The 26886-nt window shown below is 57.4% G+C and overlaps 1 protein-coding gene across 1 annotated transcript in view; it reads right to left on the bottom strand.

The window, feature by feature from the left end:
• The window catches only part of PRDM16 (PR/SET domain 16), a 287340-nt gene that overhangs the window by 34622 nt on the left and 225832 nt on the right, over positions 1 to 26886 (bottom strand). The window contains exons 4-5 of the mRNA XM_081816813.1: positions 10598 to 10732; positions 779 to 881 (exon numbers count right to left, since the gene is read on the bottom strand). Coding sequence (XP_081672939.1) covers positions 779 to 881; positions 10598 to 10732 — 238 coding nt within the window. The remainder of the gene's footprint in view (positions 1 to 778; positions 882 to 10597; positions 10733 to 26886) is intronic.

Below are 26886 nucleotides of genomic sequence, written 5' to 3'. Positions count from 1 at the left end.
AACACAGCGCTCCTCGAATGGGACTTAAAAACGGTTCCAGAACCCCAAGGTGAATGGCACATTGCTTCACAATGTGGATGAAGGAAAATAAATCTGCATCTCAGAAATCCTAGCCTCTTTGCTGCAGGAATTTTTCTAACGTCCTCTGCGATGCACTCGGGTGTGGATGGGGGTGGAGGGCAGCGAGCCCACTGGACAAGCACCAAGCGGAGGGCAGTGGGAACGCTTTGGGTGGACAGTTGGAGGAGCTCAGCCGCCATCCCTGCCCCTGGGGCACTCCCCTCAGCGCCCCGGGTTTCCTCTCACAAAATCAGTTTTCCCTTAACCTTTCTCTTGGACTTCTTGCTGTTCCCTACAGACAGGCATGGCTTTCAAAGACTCACACGCCGTCACTGGTCTCTCTTAAATGAGCCCCAAACGTCTCCCATGGCTCTGGAGGGCGACGGTTTCCAAGCCACAAAACTTTGTGTTTTTGTTTGTTTGTTTTTTGTTTTTAAGTACTGAGGAGAGCAAACTCTGCTGCTGCTGATAATAATAATATAGTTTAACAAATCCCCCCAGGATTCTGCCATGGCAGATACAATGCCACATGACACCCATTCACTCCTATTGTCCGAAGGGCTATCTTGAATGCGGCGTGTAGCTCGTATAACCCGCAGATGCTTCGGCTGAGAGGTCGGGAGGGGGGCCTGGGGCCGGAGCGCAGGAGAGCGGCCCCCGTCATGCGGTGTGACGTGACAGGGAGGCCTCAGGAGCTCCTGCAGGGCGGGGGGCTTACCATCCAGACTGGGGGGCACCGTCCCCAGGGAGTACGCGCCTTCCTTCACGTGCACCAGCAGCTCTTCCCCGGGCTCAATGTCCTTGATGACTTTATAATAAATCTAGGGTGGAAAAGCAGAGAGAAGGGGTGAGGGCGGCCGTCCTTGTAGCTCAGAGGCCACGCTGGGCGCACGCAGGCGATGCTGCTCTTCTCAGGGCCCGGCCTGCCGGCCACTCGACCTGCCTACTAATTGCTGCTAAGAGGTTCCCCTCTGGAACTTGGTAGAATATGCTCAGAAGGACTAGAGTCCCTTTTAATTTATTTCATCCAGTTGTTGGATGTTGGTAAAGGGGATGCAAGTTGAAATCACTGAGGATCAGCCCGAAAGTTCCCAGGCATGGGGTGTCCCAGTGGGAAATATCAGGGAGGGTCTCTCTTTTCATCCGGGAGCGGTGCCCGGCTTGGTTCTCAGGCTCCTCTTCTCGGTGTGTACACAGACACACTTTGCTGCTGGGGGAGGTGTGGGCTTGGGGTCTAGAGGGGGTCGAGAGTGAATCTGCATGTTTTGAAAATGGCCATGAGCTCAGACAGAGGCTCTGTGGGCCCGGGCAGCAGGCTGGGAGTCTCACATGAGCGGGGACACCCTTTGCAAGGGAAGGCAGAGGGGCACGTGTGCCTGCAGCAAGCTCGGTGCCTAACAGCCATCGGGGGCTAGACGGGGTGTCCCTGAGAACAGGGAGGGGTGTAGGGGGCTCAGGGTAGGTCCTGCAGCCTGGAGAAGCAGACTCTGAGGTCAAGGGGAGGTGAATTTGGAACGTCCAGCCTCAGTACTCTGAGGAGCTCTGTAGTTTGCCGACACACATCTGGAAAAGGGGCCGTCTGCCCTGGAGGTGTGGCCAAGATCTGGAAAACCCTACAGCTCAGAAGGGCACCAGGGCAGGCCTGTTTGGGATGGCACCCAGGGAATGGGTTCCAAAGGCCTGAGTGACTGTGGGAGAGGACCGGGGTCTTCCCTGCCTGGGACCCCCTGCCCTCTCTGGAGAGCAGTGACAGGTCCTAGGTGGGGGGCAGGTCTCAGCTCCTCACATGAGTGGGGCTGACACCAGGGATCTTGCATCTCAAGTCCAGAAATGTCAAACAGCCAATCATCTGCCTACCACCCTGGGTCTCTATCCAGATAACAGTAACCAAGGAGCCCGAAGGCCCAGCCGCAGGACTGACCAGGAGGCCAGAGAAAGACCAAGATGATTCCACCTGCCCCGGGAAATGCAGGGGTCCCAGCTTCTCCAGACTGATTCCCTCCACCCACCCCCGGAGGGCCTCCAGCACTGCCCTCCTCACGGAAGACCTGGGGGTGAGGGATCAGGCCAGACTGTCCAGCAGCAGTGGGACGTAGCTCAGATACCCAAAGACTGAGCTGGGCACATGGCCCGCACACCACTCCTGCCTCTCCCCTCGCCCCCAGGCCCTGGGAAACATCCAGGAGGCTGAGCTTCCTCCTCTCTTGTCGGGCCGCTTTTCCCCTCCACAGGCCCTGTCCCTGTGGACTCCCTCACAAACCGCGGGTCCTGACTCACCCCGGGACAACAGCAGGGAACTCCCGAGAGGACACACAAAGCCCCACTGGGTCCCCAGCCCTAGCCTGGATTTACTCCCAGGGCACCACAGCGGTACCAACAGAGTGCACAAACTCCCTCTCCCCTGTACTCGTTAATTTTATTTGGCAATTGTTCTCAGATACATCGCGAATTAGTGACGAGATTTTAAAATGGAGAGTAGAATCTAAAAAAGGACAGTGGCCAAATAATTGTTTCACAAAAATCACACTTGAGCCACTGCATTTCAAAATGGGGTCCAAAGTATATGGGACACTCCAACAAAGCCTGGGAAGCCCCGAGCGCGCAACTGGTTAGGCGGGTCATTCATTCAGCAGGCTCAGCACCCTTCCATGGGCCAGCGCATCCGGCAAGTGCATTCAGTGCAGCGCAGGCTGGGGCCCGGCTGGGGACAGAGGAGGGTCTGCGGCCGGCTTCCCTCGGGGCCCCGTTAGAGGGCAATGTGGGCCCGCCCGCCGCCGCATCCCTCCCCGAGGCCCCGCTCTGACCTGGCGTCTCGCTCCGTGCGTGCGCGGCTCCCGGGGCCGCGTCCTCCCTCTGGCCAGGCTGCTGGGCTCCTACTCCGGCCGGCTGGGGCTGGCGGGTGGGGGAGCTGGGCGCGGCCCGCCTCCCCTCTCCGCCTCCCCGTCCGACCCCCTCGGAGGGCCACCCGGCCTCCGGGACCCCCCACCCTCCTCACCCCCCTCTCCGAGTGCCGGTGGCTCTCCTGGGACCCCCCCACCCCGGCTCTCTGGGCTGCTGGACCTCCTGGAATCCCCTACCCGCACTCCAGGGCCGCCGAGGTCCCCGCCCCCACACCCCTCCCAGCTTCAAGGGCTGCCCGACCTTGCTGGGACCCCTCTGCAGCCCCCACCCGCACTCCCAGGCTGCCCAGCCTCCCCGGGACCCACGCTCCCGCTGCTGGCACAGCCCAGAGCCACGGAGCAGTGGGAGGGTCTAGCGCTCTTGGCCGTGGGGAGCAGTTTTGTGCCCAGCAGGCACCCCCTCCCCAGCCCAGGACCGCGAGACAGTCCTCCAGGCACCTGGCGGGGCTGGAGCGCAGGACACGAGGGCAGTGGCCTGGACTTTGAGCGGCAGATGGAATTAATCGCTATTAGTGCTAATTGCAGGGCCGGGCCGGGTGCGGGGCGGGGGTGTCCCCAATCTGCCTCCACCTGGAAGGGGGGCGGGAGATGAACAGGAATCGGCGTGAACTTTGCCGAACTCCGCGGGTGCCGAGGGCAAGGAGGTGTGAGGGCGACTCTGGTGCACACAGAAGCCGGGTGTTTTTACGACCTGTTCCCACTGGCACAAAGGCCTTATCAGCCAGACACGCGGAGAAAGTCACAGTTCCAGGTCCGCGGGCTCTGCCCACTTCCCGGGACAAAGGCCGGCTTCGGCTTCGGTGCGACTGAGGCCTCTGGGCGTTACAGATTGCGCATTTACTGAGCTGAGCCTGTAATCCATGATTCCTGAAGCCCCTGCAAAATTCCTGACGTGGGTTGGTAAGCTCCCTTCCACTGTGCGCCCCTTGGGGGGGGTGGGGGTCTGTTCCTCCAGGAGACAGAGCTCCTCCCCTCTGATGCCAGGTCAGCCGCTGTGGGGAAAGGAACAAGGGCCGTGCAGGGGACATCACCCCAGAGCCCCACCTCCCCCTCCCCCCCCAAACAGCTGCAGCCCCCAGGCCCCTGAAACCCTGTCTCGGGGCTCCGGGTGTGCGGCTGGGCAAGGCCCAGCTGTAACCTTCCTTCTGGTTTCAGGATCTGAGAGCGAGGGTAGCCACAAGAGCTGAGTTCACGGGAGCCAATCCACGTCTGCTCTTAAAGAGCTTTCAAAGGAACGAGGCCAAACAGACCGGCTCTGAAGTCAGGTCCTTGTTTCAAAGTCGGCGGGTCCACCGAGTGTGGGCGAACTGCACCAAACCCGGGTCCTCCGAGCGACAACTGTGCTCTCTTCCTCTCTGTCCCGACATGGGGAGGCGGGTCCTTGCAGGTGGACGGAGCTCGGGCACAAGTGGGTGAACGGCCATGTTCTCAACACCAGGTGGGGAAATTGCTTGAGAAAAGTTGGATTTCACACAGGCCATGCTCATGCACACAGACCCTTGCTAAAGACGAACGTCACTGTCCCCTTAACAACATTCTTTCAGACCAAATAGTTCAAATTTAAAATGGCTGTCAGGTTGGTCCACTTCCTCGAATTTGTTTTTTAAATATCAAATCAACTCACAGGGATAGACACTCATCTTGAATATGGGGATTTAAGTTCCATGATTTTCATTCCTACTTAATTGTAGAACCTTACAATTTAAATTATGAGGAACTCCACCCAAACTACCCTAGGGGGCAGTGAGGAGGTGGGGGGGTGGCCACACTCCCCCCACCGCCCCCCTGCCGCCCAGAGTGGATGCATTTCTCAGAAACATGAGGGTGGCCCAGCGCTCCCTGCTTGGACCAGTTTGAGAAACGTTCAAGGAGTGTCTCGGTAACATGAGCGAAGTGTCTTTCGGTGTGTCTGTCTGTCCGTCCTGGCCTTGGGAATCGTGCTGGAATTTGCGGAGGCCCCTGGTGTGCTATGTGAGGGTCTGTTCACGAGAGACAAGCACCCAGCGAGTGGAATCAGAGTGGCCCGGCTGGAGGGGGGACGCCGGTCCTCGGGCTTCTTTGTCTCTAAGGGGCCCCTGAAGAGGCCCGTGTGGTCTCACCGCTTTGGGGACTCTGCAAATGCTCCTGTGAGTCTTCACTGCTTGCTCTCCCCAAACCATGGGCCGTCTGTGCCTCGGAAAGGCTGCGGACACCGGGCCCTGAGGCTGCCTGGGGGCTTGAGCATTTGGAGTTTACAAAACCACGGATGCCAGAGCAGGGACACGCAAACAGTTCCTTTCCCCGGGCGACAGAGGAGACGGCTCGGCGTGCCTGGGGCTTGCCACGCTCCTGTCTTCCCCTGCGGGGCTGAAGCAATTATGTCCACATCCTCACGGTCTTGCTGCTCTGTCCGGTCACCTTCCCAGGTGCACACACGTGGGGAAAAATCCAGCCCATTTCTCTCTGCCTTGGCGGTGCAGTTTGGACCTGGAGAGTGCGTCTATGCATACACAAACGTTCCTGGTCGCCTTTAGAGGGACGGCTTCAGCCCTCTTAGGTGGCGTCTCCTAATAAAGTATTCCATTTGATGAATCCTGACAAGTGATCACAGCCCATATCGTGACGGCACGGTTGAATTTATATCTTATTCTTTGCCGAAGAGAGAGAATCTGCTCTGAAGAGGGCCCCGTAAAATTCGGCAGCTTTCGGACTCAAAGGCATTTGATATATATGTTGAGTCTTTTGTAAACCCGCCAAGAAACGCTACAATGAATCCCCTGCCCTTTTCATTTCAAAGGGGAAATTGTATCTAATTGTTTGCGAGCTACCATTGAAACCGGCCAATCGGTTTACAATGTTTAATTTAGAAAATCGTGGGGGACGAGAGCAGAGGGAGGAAGGAACAGGGTGCTGGATGCCATCCCGCGAGTGCCAACCCGGCGGATCGCTCGCACGCTGCGACAGGCGACGGGCGACAGGCGGAGGGGTCCGCGTGGAGGGAGAGGAAGCGAAAGCAAAAGCGAAGCTGCCTGGGCAGCGCGCTCAGCCGGGAGCACCGGGTTTGCATTACGAGCGAGCCTTAGCGCTCGTGCCCGCGTGGTTATCCGTCGGCTCATCTGCGAACGAAATGCCTTTCTTTAACACGCTCGTCTGCTTCCACTTTGGGGAGCCCCGGCCCCTCTGCTCCGGGGAATGTGCTGGTGCTGTTGGGGATCCCCCCCCGCCTGGCCGGCCGTGGTGGTGCGGCGGGGGCCTCGCGGCCTCTCCTCGGTGTGCTGGGGGGGTCTGGAGCCCCTGAGTCATGCTCCCCAATGTCTGTTTGTGACCCCAGCACCCTGTCACGCCATCCTCAGCCTCACTGGCCACGTGACGTCCGCCACCAACATCCTTGCCCTGGGGAGGCGAGGGGGGACCGGGAGAGAGCCGCGCGGTGACCAGGCCTCCGCGCGCGCCTTACTCCCCAGCTCTTGTTTTCACTCTGAACATTGAAACCGATCCAGGGACAGACCCTGTCTGTCTCCTGAAACATTTCAAACAAACTCGTTTGCTCATAACTGCAGGAGAAAGAACCACCCAGGGGTGATCTGAGTGTCTCGGATTTTCCTAAAGGAAAAGCAGGAGCTGACGGGCGGCAGCGGGAGAGGGAGGCGAAGTCGCCGGGGCCGGAGGAGGCGTCATGCCACCCAGACTGAACTGAGGTGCCCGTGGGCTTTCCCTTGCCTTCTGTTTACGCTAAGCGGGAAAGGTAAATCAAAGCACCCCAGTGTCTTCGGCTGTGATCTGACCACCCCCAAAAATCCCAGAGAAAAGCTCCATCCCCCCAGCTGCCTGCTGTGGACGCTTCGTTGCCAGCAACGTGGCCACCCGTCTGCAGGCTCCACGCGGGTAGCAAGCCCCAAGTCACTGCTGAGTTGATGGGACTGAGTCCAGGAGGAAATTCGTGGCCCGGCGTGGCCGCTGCTGAGCTGGGCTCCCCCATCCGGAGCCGCAGAGAAGACAGAGCGGAGTGACAAGCAGGCCACCTGTGCTCGAGGCCCCCTGGGGCTGGGACCTCTCAGAGCCACAGGGCGCCAAGAGGGGGGTCTCGTGGCACGAGTGAGAAGCTGTAGGCAGGGTTGAGCTCACGGAGATGTGTGGCTCTCTCCAGAGGGCACGTCTCCTGTTCAGAGCTGCCTCCTCCTCTGCCCGATCATTTCTTCTGGGAGCTGTGACTTCAGAGACGTTCTCTTCTCGACCCTGAGACCCCCTCCTGCCCCATCTCCTTCGTCCTCTCAAAACTGAGGCTGAGGTCATGTGACTTGAGCTTCTGAAAACCATCTGGCAAACCCCACCCTGCATTATGGATCTTCGACTCTCAGTCTGGATGCTGTCCCTTCTATGTCCGTGCCGTCGGGAGCTGGTGTGTGTGTGTGAGATGGAGAGAGAGAAAGGGGGATTGTTCACTTCCATGCGTTTGTGTGTGTGCGTGGCAGGGGGTGTCCATAAGTGCCGGAAATCCTGGTTGAAACCCTTGGGATTACGGAAATCTGAGAAACCCCATTAATATCATGTAATGTTTCCTTCTCAAAGAGAAGCCTGTCTTCAAAAATCTTTGTTTTATTATTAATATTTCAGGGACATTTTTATTCCACTTGGTGGCAACCGGTGTTTCCAACAGTCAGGACGGGGATGGAGGCACTTTCTGTGGCCACCGAGAGGGAGCAGGTCAGCCTTGGGGAGACTGTTGAAAAAATTGTTTGTTTTTTTTTAACTAAAAACAGTCTATTGTATCCCTTTCAAAAAGACATTTCTAGGGGCACCTGGGTGGCTCAGTTGGTTAAGTGTCCAACTCTTGATTTCAGCTCGGGTCGTGATCTCACAGTTGTGGGATCCAGCCCTGCTTTGCGCTCCGCGCTCAGCATGGAGTCTGCTTGGGATTCTCTTTCTCCCTGTTGCTCTGCCCCTCTCCCCGCTCATGCTCTCTCTCTCTCTCAACATAAATAAATAATTTAAAAAAAAGTCATTTCTAAAATTCGCTTTATTCACCCAACGAATATTGAGTCCTGTGTGGATTTATCTAAGAGCAGTTTCTCATATTATAAGAGTTTAAAATTATTAGTATTATTTTGCAAAGGAAACTATGCCCCACAATTTGCACATTTTCCTCTGATATCTGAAACGCAAAGGCAAGACTTTGGGATGAAAATTGAGGCACCTGACAGCCTTCCGAGCACCTCCTGACCTGGTGCCCGGGCGGCCAGCCTCCTGCATCTCCCCTACTCCTGCTTCCCTGCGTGACTTGGAGGCCACTCCACACGGCTGGTTAAGCCTACAGGTGCGCCTCCCCGGGAGGGACACTGGCGGGCATCTCATTGCTCTGTAACACCAGGAGCAGCCGCATGGTCCTCGGAGGTGATGCAAGGGTGGGGGGCTCCTCTCTCCCTCAGAGGGCTGGGGATCTGAAATGCCCCAGGTAGAACAATTTTGATGCTTCGGGTGATGTCAGCGTTGCATATGCTTAATGGGCACCCCAAGTTCCTGCTGAGCTTGTGAGCTGAAGTAGGGATAGTTAATCCCCAGAGGCCGTGCTGGAGAGAAACATCCAGCAGGTGGGAGGGGTCTGAAGGACTTTCGATGTCATATTGGGTTTGAGTAAAAGAGCCGGGAGCATTTCTGACCCTATGCTGGACCCTTGGGAACAGTAAGCGTTGGGAGACCAAAATGGGGCTAAGAGAATCAGTAAGAGTTAAGGACTATCATTCCGTCCCAGCAGAAAGTATCTATCCCCTGGTGGAAAGAGATGGAAAGACGTTGCTGCAAAGCAGTCCATTTCACGTGGAGCGGACATGCACGCTCCCCTGAAATTTAATAATAAAACAAGGATGTTTGAAGACAGGCCCCTCTTTGAGAAGCTCACACATCTGTTTGCTTTTCCAGAAGCTGGCCACAAAAAGGTACCTACTTTGCTACTAAAGTTTGGCTCAAACTAGCAAACATCTTTCTTAAATAAAGAATCCGAATCTTTCGTTACTCTATTCTGTATCTCACAGAAGTGCCCTCCCGGGCCTGGCCCCACGGTGCTCCTTCCACGGCCCCCCAGCTTCCGGACACACGACCGAGGACACCGCAGTCCACAGAGGAAGGGGCATTAGATAGCAAATCTCTCTCCATGTGCCTACATCCGATTCTCCTTCACTCACATTTCACCTTCATTTGGAGGAAGGAAAAGTATTTTTTTTAAGTTCTAATTTTTTATGATTCTTCTTTTGCTTTAATTTCTGCAATATTTTTTTGTAATCGGAAAAAAACCCACCTAATTTTCAAAATGCTGGGTTCTAAGTACAAGTTGTAGACATCCCAGGAGCAGCGGTGGATTCAAACTTCACCGGTTTGTGAAGCAAGCACCAGCTTGTGTCCAGCAGGAATCTGCTCAATCCAGGCTGGGCCCCAGGGCTGAGAAGGAGCCTGAGCAGAAGAGGGAGAGCCGGAGGGCAGCTTATGGGGGTCCTAGGGACCTCCCTGGTGTGTGCTCTCTGTGTTTCTTAATGCAAAACTGTTTCTCTGAAGTCAAGAGCCTCGAACCGCTTTTAATGGTTTGCACAGGCGATGGGAGAATGTACCCTTTGTTATGTGGTCTCTGAAAACATTTTTGAAAGCAGTGGAATCCCTTTTGCAGATGAAATCTCATGTGTAACCCCAAGATATTATAGGCAAAAGCAAACTGCTCTGATGGGAGAGGCTGGGCACCCCCAACATCCCGAGGAGCCCAGCGCTTTGGGAGCTCAGTGGAAATGTGCCCGAGGGGCCTGGCTCTTGGAGGGTGGAGGCTCCAGGGGCCACTTGCAAACTTGTAATTAAAGACATAGACTAAGAGCTCCCAGCACTGGGGATGCGTGGCCTTCTTGGTCGAAAGAAACTCTGCATATGGCATCTTCTATCCTGCTCCACTCACGGCCTAGACAGCCACCGCGAGGAATGAGGGCCAGCAGTGCTTGTGGTCCTAGGGCAGCATGGACCATCGCTAGCGTGGATCCAGCGTGCTGAGCGGGGTCCTCGACCTCAGGAGGGTTGGCAGCAGAAGTGAGAAGTCCCTTGGCCCTGGTGGGGCCAGGGGCTGAAGTCAGGGCCACCGAGCTCAGGAAAGATCAGTTGGCTACCAGTGGGGCCAGGATTTTTTTGCCCAAACAAGGCCGGTTCCCTCCGCAGGCTGGCTGGGAAGCCACAGGGATCACAGGGCGCTCCCAGAGGGCAGTGCTGACCCTTTCTGAGAGAGCTTGGCCAGACCGAGCCCCAGAGACAACAGTTCATAAGCGATTGGCCGGCTCTGCACCCCTTCCTGGGGCAACATGAGCAGGGAAGGGGACCCCTGTGGTTTCAGGACCTGCCGCTCCCGCGGCTTTCCTTCATGGAAACCACCATCTTTTGGTTCTTGAGCCCTGGCAAGCTGCCAGCTGAGGTCTCTGATGGAGCAACCGTGGGGCGTCGCTGAGCTCCCGGAAACTCAGCGCTGGCCAAGTTTCAAATCGCTGCCCCCGCCGTGGGACAGGGCTGGGCTAAAGTCCTTGGCAGAGCTGCAGCCGACCCTTCACCTCGGCAGGCCCCTCTCATCGGTCTGGGGCCCGAGCCCCCCGCCCCTCCAAGGACCGCTCCGAGGGCCCGTGTGCAAACTCTGCACCTACCTGCTCGTTGATCTGGCACATGGTGAGGTTCTGGTCATCGCAGGAGCACGCCACCCGGATGTACTTGAGCCAGCTGCCGGAGCCTGCCTGACCAGCATCCATGCAGAGCCTCTCAGTGCTCAGGTCTTCGGAGATCTGGAGGGGGGAGAGAGAACCGGGGAGGGTCAGAGGCATCCTATGTGCGAGAGTCTGCACACTCCGCGTTTGTCCAATGAGGGACCAGGTATTCGGGCCCCGTGGAAAGGCAGCCCAGCATCTGGGCCTCAGCACACCCCCTGGGCAATGGTGAGGTCCTTGTCCCACCCAGCTGCCCGTCCCAGGAGCCTCTGAGAGCCCAGCAGAGAGGCGGCAGGATGGCCCTTTTGCTCACCGAGCAGACTGCTGCCCTGGCCTGGTGATGAAGGGAGCACCCAGGGTTGCAAGAAACCCCAACAGAGCCGTCCCACATGTGAGAAAGCAGAGGCCACTGCGTCTAAGAACAGAGCCTTCTGTCAAGGGGAGTTGGGGCGTTGGGCTGCAGAAAAACATTCTAGAAGGTAAAGGTGTTGTTGGGGTGTGTGGCTGCGTATGAATCGGTGTGAGTGTGCATATGCACGCCTATGTGCGTGTGCGCGCGTGTGCATGCCCACACTAGCATGCACATAACCCCGAAGTAAGAAAAACATGCCCTTTTCTTAAAGGTGGAAAGTTTCCATTTGACACCTGGGACCTGCAGAGGCCCGGCCTCTCAGCACACCCTCGGCGGCCAGCACACCTGTGACTGGCATTATTAACTTTGTTGTTGCCACTGATTTCTGAACGTGCTTCTTAGGGTGTGCATCTCTGAGCGGGTCATTTACTAGGAGACCTGAATGCTCCTTGCTGAAGAGGGACGCCCCTGGACCTCTGGACCCTGCGGGGAAGCTGCAGCTGGGCCCCCTCCCATCCCCACACCTGCTCTATTCAGTGCCTGCTCCAGGTTCTGATTCCAGAGCCTGGGAGCCAGCAGCATCTGGGGGCAACTTCCTGGGAAGTCCAGCCCCAGCTCTTAGAGGGTACGAGGGAGGGGCTGAAGCCTCAAAGTAGGAGGGGGTGTCCAGGTGGTCAGGGGTGTCCAGGTGGGCAGGGGTGTCCTGGTGGGCAGGTGTGTCCTGGTGAGCAGGGGTGTCCTGGTGAGCTGGTGTGTCCTGGTGGGCTGGTGCGTCCTGGTGAGCAGGGGTGTCCTGGTGAGCAGGGGTGTCCTGGTGAGCAGGGGTATCCTGGTGGGCAGGGGTGTCCAGGTGGGCAGGTGTGTCCTGGTGAGCAGGTGCATCCTGGTGAGCAGGGGTGTCCTGGTGAGCAGGGGTGTCCTGGTGAGCTGGGGTGTCCTGGTCGGCTGGTGCGTCCTGGTGAGCAGGTGCGTCCTGGTGAGCAGGGGTGTCCTGGTCGGCTGGTGCGTCCTGGTGAGCAGGTGCGTCCTGGTGAGCAGGGGTGTCCTGGTGAGCAGGTGCGTCCTGGTGAGCTGGGTGTCCAGGTGGGCAGGTGTGTCCTGGTGAGCAGGGGTGTCCAGGTGGGCAGGTGTGTCCAGGTGGGCAGGGGTGTCCTGGTGGGCTGGGGTGTCAGAAGCACCTGGTAAAGTCAGGGCAGGGGTAGTGACCTGTCGCAGCAAAGACCAAGGAGAACGATTCCAGGCACCGTAGCCTCTGATCCCTGGAGCGTGTCCTAAGGGCCTGTTCTGAATAATAAGGACCTGGGAAGGGCAAGAGGCTGTCCCCCCGAGGCCTGGAGAAGCGGCTTCTGACCAGCGACTCAGGATGCTTTGTACCAGTTCCGACGCTGCCCAGATGTCCACTGACACTTTCTGAATGGCCAAGGGCCGCGCCTGGCCTCTGGGCCACGAGGAGACACGGTTTGGGGAGGCAGGAGTGTTGCTGCAGGATGCACAGAACCTGCCTCTCCTCCGTCCGCCCTTGCACACGCGGGGCTCCCGGAAACTGCACCCTCCTGTGCGACAAGTCTCAGAGCCGAGAGGCCTGGGCCCAGCTTGGCTGACGTCTCCAGAGGCTGATCCGGAAGGGACTTGGAACCTGGCTGCCTCGGATCTGTGATTCTCCTTTCTGGGGGGGCTTTTCCCAAATGGGCCTAATTCTGAGAGAGGGGAGAGGGGCCAGGAGTCCTAGCCAGGGGGGAGACAGAGATGGACGGGTGGGGTTGGAGAGGCGGGAAGGAAGTGGCCCGAGGCAGCCCGCAGGGCCCACCTGCCCCCACCAGAGGCCCCAGTTTCCCGTGCCTGCACCCTCCCTGGGGGGCCTTGCCCCTCCGAGTCCTTCTGCGTCACCTTTCTGCACGCCCCCCTCTCCCATCTGTCTTCCCCACACTGCCCTGCATGGGAACATCCTGGGATGCGGGTCTCAAACGCAGACTTGGGGGTCGCAGGCCAAGCCCCTGACATCGGGCGGGGACTCTGTCCTGCAGGCTCCCTCCCCAAAGGGTTCTTGGCTTTCTACCAGGAAGGGAGCTCTGTGCCACATGGGGGGCAACTATTCTGCTGACCCCCTGTCTCTCTCACCCCAAAGAGGGTGCTTGACCCTTCGGGTGCCCCAGGGACTTGTCGTGGGGGTAGGTGAGGAAGAGCAGAGGGACCCGAACTGCTTGTGGTGCTGGGCTCCTGCAGGGTCCTGCCCCCACCCCCCCTCCCCCCATGCCTGCCGTCTGTGAACCAGCACACCCCACCGCGAGCACCCCTGTGTGCCCAGGAGCCCACCGCGCTGCTGGCGGCCTGGTTGTCCGTGACCCCACGGCACCACGGGCAACGCCTTCTGGATGGGCAAACCCTGCCTTCCAGTGAGCTCGCTCAGTCCTCGTCCGACCAACCTCTCTCTTTTCTGTAGGTTGGCCCCTGTCCTAACTCTTCCCTGTGCCGGGCAAACCGCTCTGGGTCTCTCAAGCATGTGTGAAGGGCCAGTCACTCAGCCACACGGACACCGATCTGTCCCTGTCCCTGTTCGGGTGCAGCTCCGGTGTGTTTCCACCCCGGCCAACAGCCTCCCTCCCGGTGACTCCTGGGAAATGCCCCTCCCCTTCAACCCAGAAGACCTGGTCCCCCAGCCCCTGACCATTTGGCTGGTCACGGGGTGGGAGTTACCTCCTGGTAGGCGCCGAGGGTCGGAGGAAACCGCTTCTCCCTGAAACCCTTCCTCTGAGCAGCGTCAAGTGAGCTGCAGGCACTTTCCTCCAGAGAAGGCAGAGATCCCAGTCTGGGGGCCCTGAACCAGCAGTGCCCGCGTGGGGAGAGGGCCCAGGCCTGTGTCTGCCATCACGGTTGGGCATCGGAACCTGAGCTGTGTCAGGGGCCAAAGGGAGGGTCTCTGTGCCTGCTCCAACACCTGCAGGGTCCTGGAGTTGGGAACGCAGGCCTGGACGCCACAGGTCCCTCTCTCTGCCTTTTTCACAGTGAGACACTCCAGCGCCCGTGGGATAGGTGAAGGCCACCCCTCCCCAGCTTAGTGGCAGGGCTGAGGCCTGCTCTGGCCCCAGGAGGCCAAGACAGTCACAAGTGCATGGGAAGGATGAGGGCTGAGCCCCGATGCTGCAGGATGCGCGAGGAGGGAGGAAGGGGTGGCCCAGCCCTCTGGGCACCTCCTCTGGGCTCCTGGTCCCTTTAGCCAGCACGGGCCTCCAGGGCCTTGGGGCTGAGTCTCCTTCCAGATTTGAAATCTGGCTCTCCTGCCTGATCCCATTCCAAAGTCTTGCTCCGGGTTATTTGGGGCCAAGCCTCGGGAATCCCAGAGCCTCCAATGGAAGCTGCCCTCCTGCCCATTCTCCCCACTCAGCCTCACAGACCTCCCCACCCCTAGTCCCCCTGCCAGGTCCCCCAGCTCATAAATCACTCCCATCAGAAATGCTGAGTTATGAAGCAAAAGGATGGAAAAATTCTTGTAACCTTGACAATTTTTTTTGCACATCATTTGAGGTTTCCTGCACTTCTAATTTGTGGGCTCTCTGCTGGGCTGGTTCTCTCACATTTAATGGGTCCGGCCAGCCACCGGCCCCGTCCGGGGTGTGCGCACAGGCGGGGATGCCGAGGCGTCTGTCGTCAGCTCACCTAATGGATTCCGAGCATGTAGCGAGGCGTGGGCCTGGGAGTCTGCCCTCCCGCCACCCCGGTCTGGGGCAGTCAGGCAGCTCCGTGGAAACCCGGGCATGGTGTCCGCCTGTGGCAGTGGGGGGGGGGAATGGGGGAGGGCCTCTTTCTCCTTCTCTAAGGGCCCACACAGCCGCGTGAGTCTCTTTTCTGTCCATAGGCGCACACACGCATACACACACACTGTGGTTATGATTTATGGGGTCCATGAGTAGCCGAAACAGAAAGTCCATTCTTGTGACGGAAGGAGGTGGGGAAAAGGCATTCTGGAAACACGTCTGTCCAGGTGTGGACACGGAGCCTGGATGAGTTCATAAATCCCCGTCCTGCCCCTCATTATGGGGCTCGGCGGTGATAGGACCAAGCACTAACCAGCAATGTGGCAGACAGGAGTCCCGGCAGGCAGGTTGTGGGCCTGGCCCCCCACCTGCTCTGGCTGCGAGGGAGGTGGGGGAGAGAGGGGGAGAGAGGGCGGGGGGGGGCAGTGCAGGCCAGAAGGGGGCTGCTTCCAGGAAACACAGGTAGCTTGTGGAGGCCGTTTCTCTAAGAGAGAGGCCAGCCTGGCTCCTGAGTTCGTGCAGAGACAGGGGCTAGACAGCCCATGTTTTTGGGGGCTTTGCCCAGAAGAAGCTGGTTGGGGCTCCCAGATCGCCTCCAGAGTAGAGGCTGGGGTATTTAGGGGAGACAAGGGCCAAGGTCGTTGGTCGTAGAGACCCAAGAGCACGGCGCAGGTTGAGGATGATGCAAGAAGCAGCTGGGGCGCCCGACACAGGCTCTGATGGTCCACGCCGGGGGACTTTGCTCTCCAGCCCACAAGGTGCACAGACTCTGTTTAGAGCTGGACCCCAGAAGCCAGACCCCGTAGTGCTGTGGAGCCCCACATGCCTTCAAAAATCCGAAGAAATCCACAGCCCAGCAATTCCTCAGGCGGCCAGATGCCGCACGGAGCGCGCAGGGTTCTCGGACCATCTCCCGCTAGGAGCCCAGACGCGCGGGAGTGCGGCTCTCCTGGGGTGTGCGGCTGGGCGCCCGAGCCTGCTCCCGCCGCTGGGCTTCCTTTCGGCTCTCTCTGCCTCCTACTCCGTCCCTCCCCTCCTCCCATCAGACTCAGATGTTCATTCCCCTTCTCCTGCCCAGGCGGGGAGACCCTCCCAGCAGTCGCGGGGTTCTCAGAAAGCTGTTGGGGAAGCACAGAGTTTCAGCCTGGTGTCCTGCAGCACCTGAACCCTCCCTGGGTCCCCTGAGTGGGACTCAGACTCCCCGATCGTCAATAGCACAGGGGAGAAGGAGAAGGGCCTGGCAGGGCTCTTCTGAGCTGCCTGGGGCAGAACCCCGTTCACCGGCCCTTGGTGTGAGCGGAACACGACCCCGCTCCAGGGGTGTCCCCCGTGCTCTGCGGGCTGAGGGCATGGTTGGGGGCTGGGCTTCCTCCCAAACGTATGTCCGTCAGCCATGGGCTGTAGCCCTGACCCAAGACAGACACACGGGCAAAACGGTGATCAGACTAGCAAGTTCAAGTGTCCAAGGAAATAAAGGAATGAAAAACCCCTCAGAGGGGTCAGCGACAGTGGTGGCGGTGAGGTCTGTTCAGACCTCAGGCCCAGCAGCTGAGACGTCTCCATAGGCAGCCTGTGAGGTGGGCAAGGAGCCTTGCAAAGGGGCAAGCACCCCGTCACTGGGGGAATTCAAGGAGGTCTTGGTGGCCATCCCTCCAGGGTGCTCAGAAGGGTGGCTGGACTTTTTGAACTCTGTGTGCTTTCCCAGCCCTGAAATTGCATAATTCTTCATTTGACAACCCTGGGGGGTGGTCTGGGGTCCTGCCTCAGTTTATCCTTTGGAACTAGAAAGCCTCTCTCCTGATTTCTGGCCGTGTGGAGGCCTGTGGCTCCGCACACAGGGGGTGAACTATTGTGAACAGTTGTTTCTCCTTGGAAGCTTGTTGAAGACACCCAGAACGGAGCCCCGGGCCCACACCATGCCTGGCCCCGAGAGGGTTCAAGTGTGTGCGCTCTGTGGGGCCGTATTTCCGGCTCCTGATGGCTGTGGGGGCAGTGGCTTCCCTGGCTGGTTGCACCTGCTTGTGGGCTCTTTAGAGATAGGCTGGGGGCTCTGCCCACCGCAGGGGGACAAGGGTACTGGCCAGAAGCAGGGCCCTTCTCTGGGCCTTCTGGGTGGTCAGGAAGTAGTCACCTGGCCAGCCAGGAATCTTTAGGGGGTGGCCCCAGGACCCCAAAGGGGACAAACCAGCTCTGGCCAAGAGTAGGAGAGGGATACCCAGCAAAGAGACTCCATCCTCTGTGTCTCCCTTCAAGAGCCCTGTTGTCCACTCGTGTGTGTGGCTTTCTGGAGTTTTTTGGGGGTGTTTTCAAAGAGAAAGCCCCTGGTCACTGCAGAGAGCCCTGGGCCCAGCATCAGCCCCCAGCAGGAGAGGGCCCTTGTCACAGACCTGGGCAAGTATCCCGATGGCCTGCTGAGCCAGAGGCTGAAGGGTGGGAGTCCCAAGGACTCCCTCCCCTTGCCCCACCCCTGGGGGTAGCAGGCTGCTATAGCCACTCCCCGGGGGCCACTGTGCCTGGAGGCTCTGTCTCCAGCTGTCACTGATGGGAGCACATGATTTCATGAGCCTCTCACCTATGACGTTGTTTATAAACTGAATTTCTGTAGTGGGGGCCCTGTTTACAGGTGCATCCTCCTTAAAGGTGTCCTGCATTGTGGTCGAATGGAGAGCACCTTCCAGAAGGTGAGCACCCTGTGTGTGACAGCCTGGTTTCCCTTGGGAGCGGGGTGGAGAGGAGGCAGGAGGGGACATTGAAGCAGGTGCACTGATGAGGAACTGGCCCAGCCCCCTCCCGGGGGACAGCTGGGACCCCAGGGTCAGCGCCAGAGCTCCCGATGGACGAGCCCAAAGCTAACATTCTCCACATCCCTGCAGGGAGGCCTGTGTGTTGGCCGGGGGCCCGCCTCCATCCGTGGTGACGTCATTTCCTCCCAGCCAACCCCGGAAGGACACTGGAGTGGGTCAAACTATACCCACACTTCCCAGGAAAAACAACTGGGTTGAGTTGTTGATACCAGCGCCTGTCGTGCCAGGGCCTGGGTCCCGCTCTGTCCTCTCCCTGTGACGGCCCCGAACACAACACCCCAGGACTGGACCTACATCCCCATGAGGACGCCAGGTTGGCAGCCTGCGCTGAAGCCTCAGCCACCCCCCACTGCTGGACGGAGGGGGTTCTTCACACCCCATGTCCAGCCGCTCTCACCCCCAGCGGGGAGCCCCAGGTGCCTACTGCCTGCTGCCGAGAAGTGAGTGGGGCCCACGCCATGCGGCCTCAACCCGCCCAGGAAAGCAAGCAACCTCAGACCTTGGGCCTCCCTTCCTTCTGACCCTCTGAGGGGACAGCTGGTGTCACAAGGGTGGTACTTGGCAGAGCGGGTCTTGCAGAGGTTTCTGACCTCAAATAATCCAGGTACAATCTGGGTGCAAATGCTCTGTGCCTGTGTGCACTCCCGCCCTGAGCTGGGACAGCATGGGGATAGCGAGAGCCGTCTTGTGGGAGCCCATGTGTAGAAGCATGGTCCCGCCAGGGCCCCCAGCAAACCCCAGTGCAGAGGGTCCCAGCCCTACTCTGCCCTGGCTCATGGGTGTTCTGCTCCTGGTGGGGTAGAAATTTCACATCTGACTCGGCTGCTGGTGGCTGGGCCTGGAGGCTAACCAAGGGTTTGATGCCCAGGGCAGGGCAGAGCCACGAAGAGCCACCAACTTGCCGACACCTGGGACAGTTTGGGCAGGTGAGGGCTACCAGCGCCGAGAAGCCCCCCAAAGCCTGGCCTGGCCTGCAAAGTCCCCCAGCTGGCAGGTTCCCCACACGCACCCCTCCCAGGCCTGGTCGGCCCGCCCCTGCCCCTTGGGCTGATGTGGTTAAAATGCTAACAGCCCAAACGTTTTTTCCAACCCTAATTTGATTTGAAGTTGGGTCAGGAGCAGAAGTCTCTGAGCCTAAGGGCTGCATATTACCACAGACTCAGCTGTGACATTCTGAAGTGAGACACTTTTGCTTTGTTCTTGATCATAAAAAAGATTGGAAAAAAAGCCCAAACAACCAAAACCAAACCCTTGCGGCAGCATCCTTTTGCCCAGGGGTAGGTGAGAGCCCAGGGTCTGCCCACAGGAAGCGGTTCCACCGTCAAGTTGATGCGAGGCCCCAAAAGGTGTCACATTCATAACCCTTCCCTGGCCACACAGATGGTGACAAACTGCAGAGCTTGTGATTAGGCATCCCCCCCCACCCCAGCAGGTGCAGGAGGAATTCTCACAGCAGCTGAGCTGCTGCAAACCGGGGGCTGGAGACTTCCAAGCATAGCCAGCACGTTCCCCGGGACCTTTCTCTTGATGGATAAAAGCCCCAAGTGTGGAAGCCAGGCTGAGAAGTCCACCAAATACCCTCTCACCCAACTCTGTCGCCTTGGCTGGGGCTTCTGCATCCTCCAGCCCACGAGCTTTGGAGGAGTGATCAGGAGTCCAGGGCCTTGTCCTCACACCCTCTTGGTCATCCCCGTCTATGTGGACAACTGTGCAGGCTGCACCCAGGACTGACTTCTAGATGTACTGCTCAGAGAACCAGACGTGGCTGGGTGGAGAGAGGTTCAGAGTTTCTCCACCCCTTCCTCTCTAGATGTTCTTCACGGAGGCTGCCCACTGGGCTCTTCCCACCACACTCGGTCATGAGGAGGCGACATGTTCCTCTGGCCACCATCACCATGCAGACAGCTACACTGTAGTCATCACTGCTCTGGCCGCTAGCCACTGCTGAGCACCCCCCGCCCGGAGTCATGAGAGTCACACCGAGTCACACTCCCCCCCCCCAAGGGGCAGCCACTGTTGTACCACCTTTGTAGATGAGGAAAGTTTACACAGAGGAGTTTAGTAACCGGCCCAACGTTGCACAGCAAGAAAGGGGCAGACAGGCTGGATGATGGGTACAGGCTGCCCGGCTCACCCCTTTTATGATCTATGGGGACCAGTGCTTCACATCCTGGCCGGTCTCATCCTTCTCACCTCTCTTCTACCTGAGGATGCTGGCCAAGAACAACTAAGACTTCCCCAGAGTCTTGCCAAGGACTAATGTTCACTTGGGGCTCACTGAACATCTCCACTGATGGATGGATGGATGGTGGGTGGTTGGATAGATGGATGGATAGATGGTAGGTGAGTGAGTAGATATATGGATGAATAGGTTGTTGGACAGATGAATGGATAGATGGTTGGATGGACAGATGAGTGGATTGTTGGACGGATGGATGAGTGGGTTAATGGATGGATGGATGGAGGGGTGGATGGATGGATAGACAGATGGATGGATGGTTGATGAATGGATGGGTGGATAGATGGTAGGTGAGTGGGTAGGTAGATGGAGGAATAGGTTGTTGGATGGATGAATGGATAGATGGTTGGATGGATGGATGAATGGATTATTGGATGGATGGATGGATGGATAACTGGATGAAAGGATGAGTGCGTGGATGGATGGATGGATGGATGGACAGGTGGATGAATGGATTGTTGGTTGGATGGATGGGTGGATAGACAGATGGATAGGTGGTGGATGGATGGATGGATAGATAGATGGTAGGTGAGTGAGTAGATAGGTGGATGAATAGGTTGTTGGACAGATGAATGCATAGATGGTTGGATGGTTGGTTTAGTGGATTGTTGGATGGATGGATGGATGGATGAATGGATGGATGGATGGTTGAATGAGTGGATTGTTGGATGGATGGATGGATGAGTGGATTGTTGGATGGATGAGTGGATTGTTGGATGGATGGTTGGTTGGATGGGTGGATAGACAGATGGATAGGTGGTGGATGGATGGATGGATGGATAGATGGTAGGTGAGTGAGTAGATAGGTGGATGAATAGGTTGTTGGATGGATGCATGGATAGATGGTTGGATGGATGGTTTAGTGGATTATTGGATGGATGGATGGATGGATGGATGGATGGATGAATGAGTGGATTGTTGGATGGATGGATGGATGAGTGGATTGTTGGGTGGTTGAATGGATTGTTGGATAGTTGGATGGATGAATGGATTGTTGGGTGGATGGGTGGATGAGTGGATTGTTGGATGGATGGATAGATGAGTGGACTGTTGGATGGATGGATAGATGAGTGGACTGTTGGATGGATGGATGGATGGTTGGTTGGATGGATGGATGGATGGATGGATGGATGGAAGGATGGGGCACAGTTTTCCAGACCTGCCCTGACACTTTTGGCTTCCTCCACTTCCCAAAGTGAGATATAAAGGAACATCCTTCCAGGAGTTGTAAAGGCAGCAGAACATAAGGACACCTCTCCCACATCAGGGTGGGCCCCTCTGAGGGGTCCTCACGTCCTCTGCCCCATCACAGATTACAGTGGGCCATGCCTGTCTTGTCCACATCATTCCTTTCTCTTCCCCTGGATGACAATGGCTTTCATGGTTCCATCTGGCTGCTTCCCAGAGCCAGGCAGACAATGGGTGCTCAGTGAATATTTGGGAGACAAATAGGTATGGTGCTTCTGGACACCTGCAACTCCCCTCACCATATTCCATAGGGCTTTGCGCTTTGCCCAATGGGTCCTTCTTTCCTCATCTCCCCCTGTCACACTCTGGACCCCTTCCTTCTTGTTGCTCCCTGGGTTCTGCTCAGGGAAGTGCACACCCTCCTTCTAGCTACCCTGCCTCACTAGAAATCAGAGTTGCAATTTCTCCAGGGTCCAGTGTGACAGTATGATTCCCCCCTGGGTCAATGTGACAGCACCCTATTTCTCAGGACAAAGGCCATGCTAACTTGTCCATCTCAGCATCCTGTGGGACTCGGCACACAGTAGGCGCTCAGCGAGGCTCTGGCGGTGACCAGGATGGAGCCAACTGGGTATATTTAGTGCCTTCTCTGCCGTTGACTCAGCCTCTCTGAGCCCATCCTTCTTCCTCCTTGGGGACACGTCGGTCTAGAGAAGCTCCATGACTCATTGCCTTCCATATCAGGCCTTGTGTTTTGAGATCAGCTCCTGCAAATAGCTCAAATCTCAACAGGCCAAAGCTAAGCAAATACCTGCCAATCCCCAGAAGGAGCACTTCTTGCTGCTCTTTGACATACAAAAATGGTCATTGGCAGAGGGCTTCTGGTGCAGATGGTGTTGTCTTTGGATGCCTTGCAAATAGGCAATGCTGGTTCCTTCCCCAGAAGGCCCAGGTCTGTGTGCATAAAAATGTGGGCCTGGGCCTGTATCTGCACCTTTGTTCTGGCTCTAGAGAGATCGGAGGTGTGCTTTTCCTCCACATAGCTTATTGTAAAGATTCTGTTTCCTAGGATTTCTTTCTTCCAAGGGGACCCAGAGCTCGGTCACTGCCTAGTTGGTTGAGTGGGGTGAGGCCCCGGGGTCCTGTAACTATAACCTAATGGGCCCTTCCTTTCTCTCATACCCAACCCTCGCCGAGTATCAGACATGGAAGACAGACAGGGAGGCGGTGCCTGCTTTCTGGAAATCATGGGCTTCTATCGAGCTGTCATCCCAGCCAGAGGCCATCCAGGTTCTCAGGGATGCAACTTGAACCACTCGCCAGGCCTGCCCTCGGATGTGAGCTCAGCCTGAGACGTCTCCCTGGGAGCCCGAAATCGGCTTTCTTCCCAAGCTGGGGGCGCATTTGGTCCGATCGGCAAGTTTGAAAATGATTCATAGACAGAAGTGGGCAAAGTCAGTCTTGAATGACAAATGGGACCAATTAAATTCAGTAGCCCTCCCTCTTTCCCCATGTTCCAGCCATGTTCCAGCCAGTCACCTCTGACGAGATATGTCAAAGGAATTAGAAGTGTGTCCCCCACAATGATATTACCTGGATCCCTTTCAGGTCCACACCAGCCAAGTTCAAACATCTATTCAAGCCCAGGAAATAGAATCGAAACGGTTTATTAAAAACCTAATCGCAAGCACTTATACAACACAAATGGTTCTGAACGGCACCCACCACCCCACAGCCCCTCCCAGGGGCAGCACAATGCAGCCGATTACCCAGAATTTAAATGGGGGTGTTTAAGAGCCTGGGAACATTTTAATGGGGATCTTTCTTTGTGGATTCTGCTATTGTATTTTTTTTTTTCACTTGAAAAAAGGCAAAGGATGGGAGGGCGCATTCACTTTCCTCCCTTGAGTGATATAAGAATATATGACTTATTCTGGCAGATCTGTTTCTATTGATGCTGTCAGGATGTGAATATAAACCCATGGGAAGAGGGAACACCCTGCCTGCTTAATTAAAGTGGCTCAGCGTGGCTCAGGGCGGCTCCCTGTCAGCTGTCCTGAGCCGGGCCCGCCAGCAGGGGATTGGACTGGCGGTCTCTCGGGAGGAGAAGCCGTGAGGGTGGACGGCTCCTTCTCTCCTCGGGGCCCTGGCTCTGGGGGCAGGGCTGGGTGCTGGTCACCGTTCCAGCTTGGCTTTCTGGATTTTGGCCGCCCCCTGACCCATGGATGGTGAGAACCGCTATGGATCAGAAGAGTTTCCTTTGACGTCTTCCCGCCCAGGCCTTGCTCATGGGGCCCCATTCCGGTGGCCGGGACCCCCCCAAACGTCCTCCAGATGGAGGTGCTGGAGGCCTGGTCTCCTTGGTGCCTCCTGGGTTCTTAGGGGAGCCGGCACACAGCTCCACTCCAGACAAGGAGGTCTTCCGCGATCCCTCGAAGGTCGAAGGTCAGGAGCCGGTGGTTTCCCAGGCATGGCACACGGTCCTCCCTTCTCCTGGGGCATAGGCTCTTTTCTAGAAGGTTCTCTGTCTGTCAAAACAATGTATCACTTTACTTGTATTGTCAATGATTTTTTGTTCAGTCCTCTCCTCTAGATGATCATTTTGAAATTATTTCTTCAGTAAAAATGATCTCCAGCTTGATTCTTTCCCAAGTGCCTTGTGTTGAAGACGAGGCTTCCTCATTTTACCACCCAATTTAGTGTTTTAACAACATAATGAAAAATACAACAGAATTGAAACATTTAAAATTAAGTACACTCCCTATCCCGGTGATTCATTTGTCGTATCAACTACAAATCGTGAAAGCCAGCTTCAGAAGTGTAATTACTTGAAAATACATGACTACCTCCACTTTGGTCAATATTTCCCATTTATGTATATATTCTATAGCGGAAGCAGAAATCCTCTCCGAAACCATCGTCTCCCTAAAATCTTGGAGCGCACGTTGCAGCCACAGGTGCATCTGAGGGGTGTTCCGAATTTGGCATCTTGCCGGTACAAGGCCCCAACCCGGCGTGTTTGCGATGAGCCCCCGCTGCGTGTGCGGCCTCCCCCAGCGCTGTCTGGGTGCTCCTTTAGACTAAGACTTGCAACCTGGCACCATTTGAGGCGGCAATTCTAGGCAGCTGTCTGGTGTAGCTCCCTGTGGTCAAGTGCATTTCTTCTGAGTCTCAGAGGCTGCCTGTGACGGAGGACTCCAGGCTGGATGGTGCCACGGCTCTGCGGAAAGCTGCTGTCTGGGGGCCTGGTCAAGGCCCCTGGGGATGCTGCAAGTCACGTAGAGCTATCCCTGGGAACAGAGCTCCATCTTAGGTCCTGGACTCAGGCTCTTTGTGCCCTGGGGAGGGATGGGGCAGGGACCGTGGCACGGGGAGATGCACCCAGAGGATGACTGCTTGCTGGCCCGACCCACGGCCACGTGTCTCATGGCATGGGGCGTGACTGCACTGAGGCAGGTTCCCAAGGCTGTGTGCTTCACAGACACACCAAGGGGTCCATACATTGGAACCACCCAGGAGAAGAGCCTGCATCCTTGGCCTTTCTGCAGAGGTTGGTGGAGACATGGCTGGATTTGCCCGGAATTCAGATCCTGGGAAGTTTCAGTGAACAGTTCACAGGCAGGCGGCAGTTAGACGTCATTTGTGGGGTGGGGGGTAGAACTCGAGTGAAAACACTCTCCAGCTTTGCCAAGTCACCTCCCACCCGATATGGGCTCGGCGTCTCCTCCAGCGACCCGCCTCTGAGGGGCTCTTTAGCTTCTCATGTTTGGGTGGGAGAGGATTCAAATTAGGTTTGAGATTTTCGTCGTGTTGTGGCTTCTGGATCTTCGAGGATCTTCGAGGAGCTGGTAAGTCCAGACACAGCCATGAAATTGGAGAACTGCAGGGCGGCACGCATGTTTTGGACAACAGATACTGGGGCACAGCGTTTCTGGGGGGATCGGGGCCCCACTGTGTCCTAGTGACCCCTGAAAAGCCATCTGGCTGTGTGCTGGACATGGTGGTCACCTGAAAGGTAGCTCCTCTCCAGGTTCCCCACCCCGCCAGCAAAGCAAAGAGCTTGTCTTTGACCTTCCTCTCTGCTGGAGGAGACCCCTCCCAAGCCACAGGCCACACCTGCCCTGCTATCCACACCCACGACCTCCTGTCAGTGGACACGGGAGGGGGGGTGGCCCCCTTCCTGGGACGGCCACATCCCCTAGCTGCAGAGACCCCCTGTGCCCATCGGAGTGCCAACACTGCAGCCGTGTGCTGATTCTTTAACTGGCCGACATCTCGAACACAAAGCGGAGCAAAAGAAAACGCCGGTGCAGCCCCCTACGGCCTCCCCGGGCCACAGAGTTCCCTTTGTGCGCCCGCCGACCGGGGGGGACCAGGCTCGGTGTGCGAAGACGCGGTGACGGCCCAGTGTGATGCGATAGGATGTTAACCACACATTCTAATGATAAAATAAAATAAATACTAATAAACATTCGACCTCGAGTAAAGCTCCTTCACGAGACACCCTCATCATTTTTCTGCCCCCACTTCAGTTTTTTCTGGAAGGACTCCAGTGAGCCCAGGGTGGCGCAACAGCCTTTTTCTAGGAGGAACAAAAGGTCTTTCTTAGTCGTAAGGGCTGTCAAGTTTATCCAAATATTCTCAGCTTACTACTAGCCCCTTTCTGAATTGATATTTCCAATAAAAGGACACTTTGTATCTTTAAGCCACACGGGTGCCCCCCTCCCCCCCCCCAGCGAGGATTCGGAGGGCAGGGAAGCCCGCTGGGCAGCGCGGTGGGCCTCTTCCTCGGGGACGGGCGGGAAGGGGGCGGGAAGGGGGCAGCCGCGGGCTGAGCGCCGTGGTCAAGGCTGAACGCTGAGGGAAGAAGACGGAACCCGCAGGGGTCCCCACCCGGCACCGCACCGCAGTCATTTTGTGCAAAGCCCATCCGGGCTGCCAAGCACGTTAGGCCATGAGCGCGCTCGGAGGCGGGGGGAGAATTCCTTCCAGCCGGGCTGAGATGGGAGGCCTGTGGTCCCGGCTCTGTGAGCAGCCTCACTCACGACACCCCAAGGCCTACTTCTAAGCGTCGGCTCCTCCCCATCTGCCCAGAGCCGCTCCCGCCAGCCAGCCTGAGCGCCCTGTCCTGCGTGCACGTGTGTGTGCGCCCCTAGCATGTGCACACGTGCAACCGACGCCCGGCAGCACGGCCCCTGCAGCCCCACAAGGGGCATTTCCTTCCACCCCAGCCCTCCTCCAAACGGCTCTGATGAGCGTTAATGATAATTCTCATTAATCACCTTCAGCGGCTGCAGAATGGAAATCAGGCGTCAGTGAGGTGACAGGAGCCCCTTAGACGGTATTTATGACTTGTGTGTGCGGTAGCAGCCCTGGGCCCTGACCCCTCTGGCCTGTGGCCGCCCAGCACAGAGCCCTTCATGTCTCTTCTCCTCGCCTGACCTCAGGGATGCCACCAGCCCCGGGGACCCTCCTCGCGCACAGCTGCAGAGCGAGGGAAGGGGGCTTCCGGGTGTGGGATGAGGAAGAAGCAGGAGGGCCTCTGGTGTTGTCAGTAAATCTCCCACTTTCCTTCCCGAGAGAAGCCCCAAACCCCCTTTCCTCTCCCTGACCTCCGGGGAGGGTCGGCGGCCCCCGTGGAGTCCAGCACAGACTGACCCGACTCAGAGGTGGGACTGCCTCTGATCTACCTGCAACCCGGGGCAGCACGCACAGTAGGTGCTCGGGGGATGTTTGTGGCTCAGCACGGGCTGCGTGGGGGGCAGAGGAGGGGCTGCAGGCCAGTGGAGCCCATGGGAATCCAACGGGAGCACCCCCGGCAGCCAGGCAAGGTCTTTGCAACTCGAATCACACGTCCCACACCGCACGGACCACACGGGACCCACAGCCCAAGGACT

Source organism: Leptonychotes weddellii, chromosome 4, assembly GCF_054177405.1.
Source record: "Leptonychotes weddellii isolate Sample4059 chromosome 4, ASM5417740v2, whole genome shotgun sequence".
Taxonomy (NCBI): domain Eukaryota; kingdom Metazoa; phylum Chordata; class Mammalia; order Carnivora; family Phocidae; genus Leptonychotes; species Leptonychotes weddellii.
Note: the sequence above shows the minus strand (reverse complement) of the source record. Positions and strands in the feature narration are given on the sequence as shown.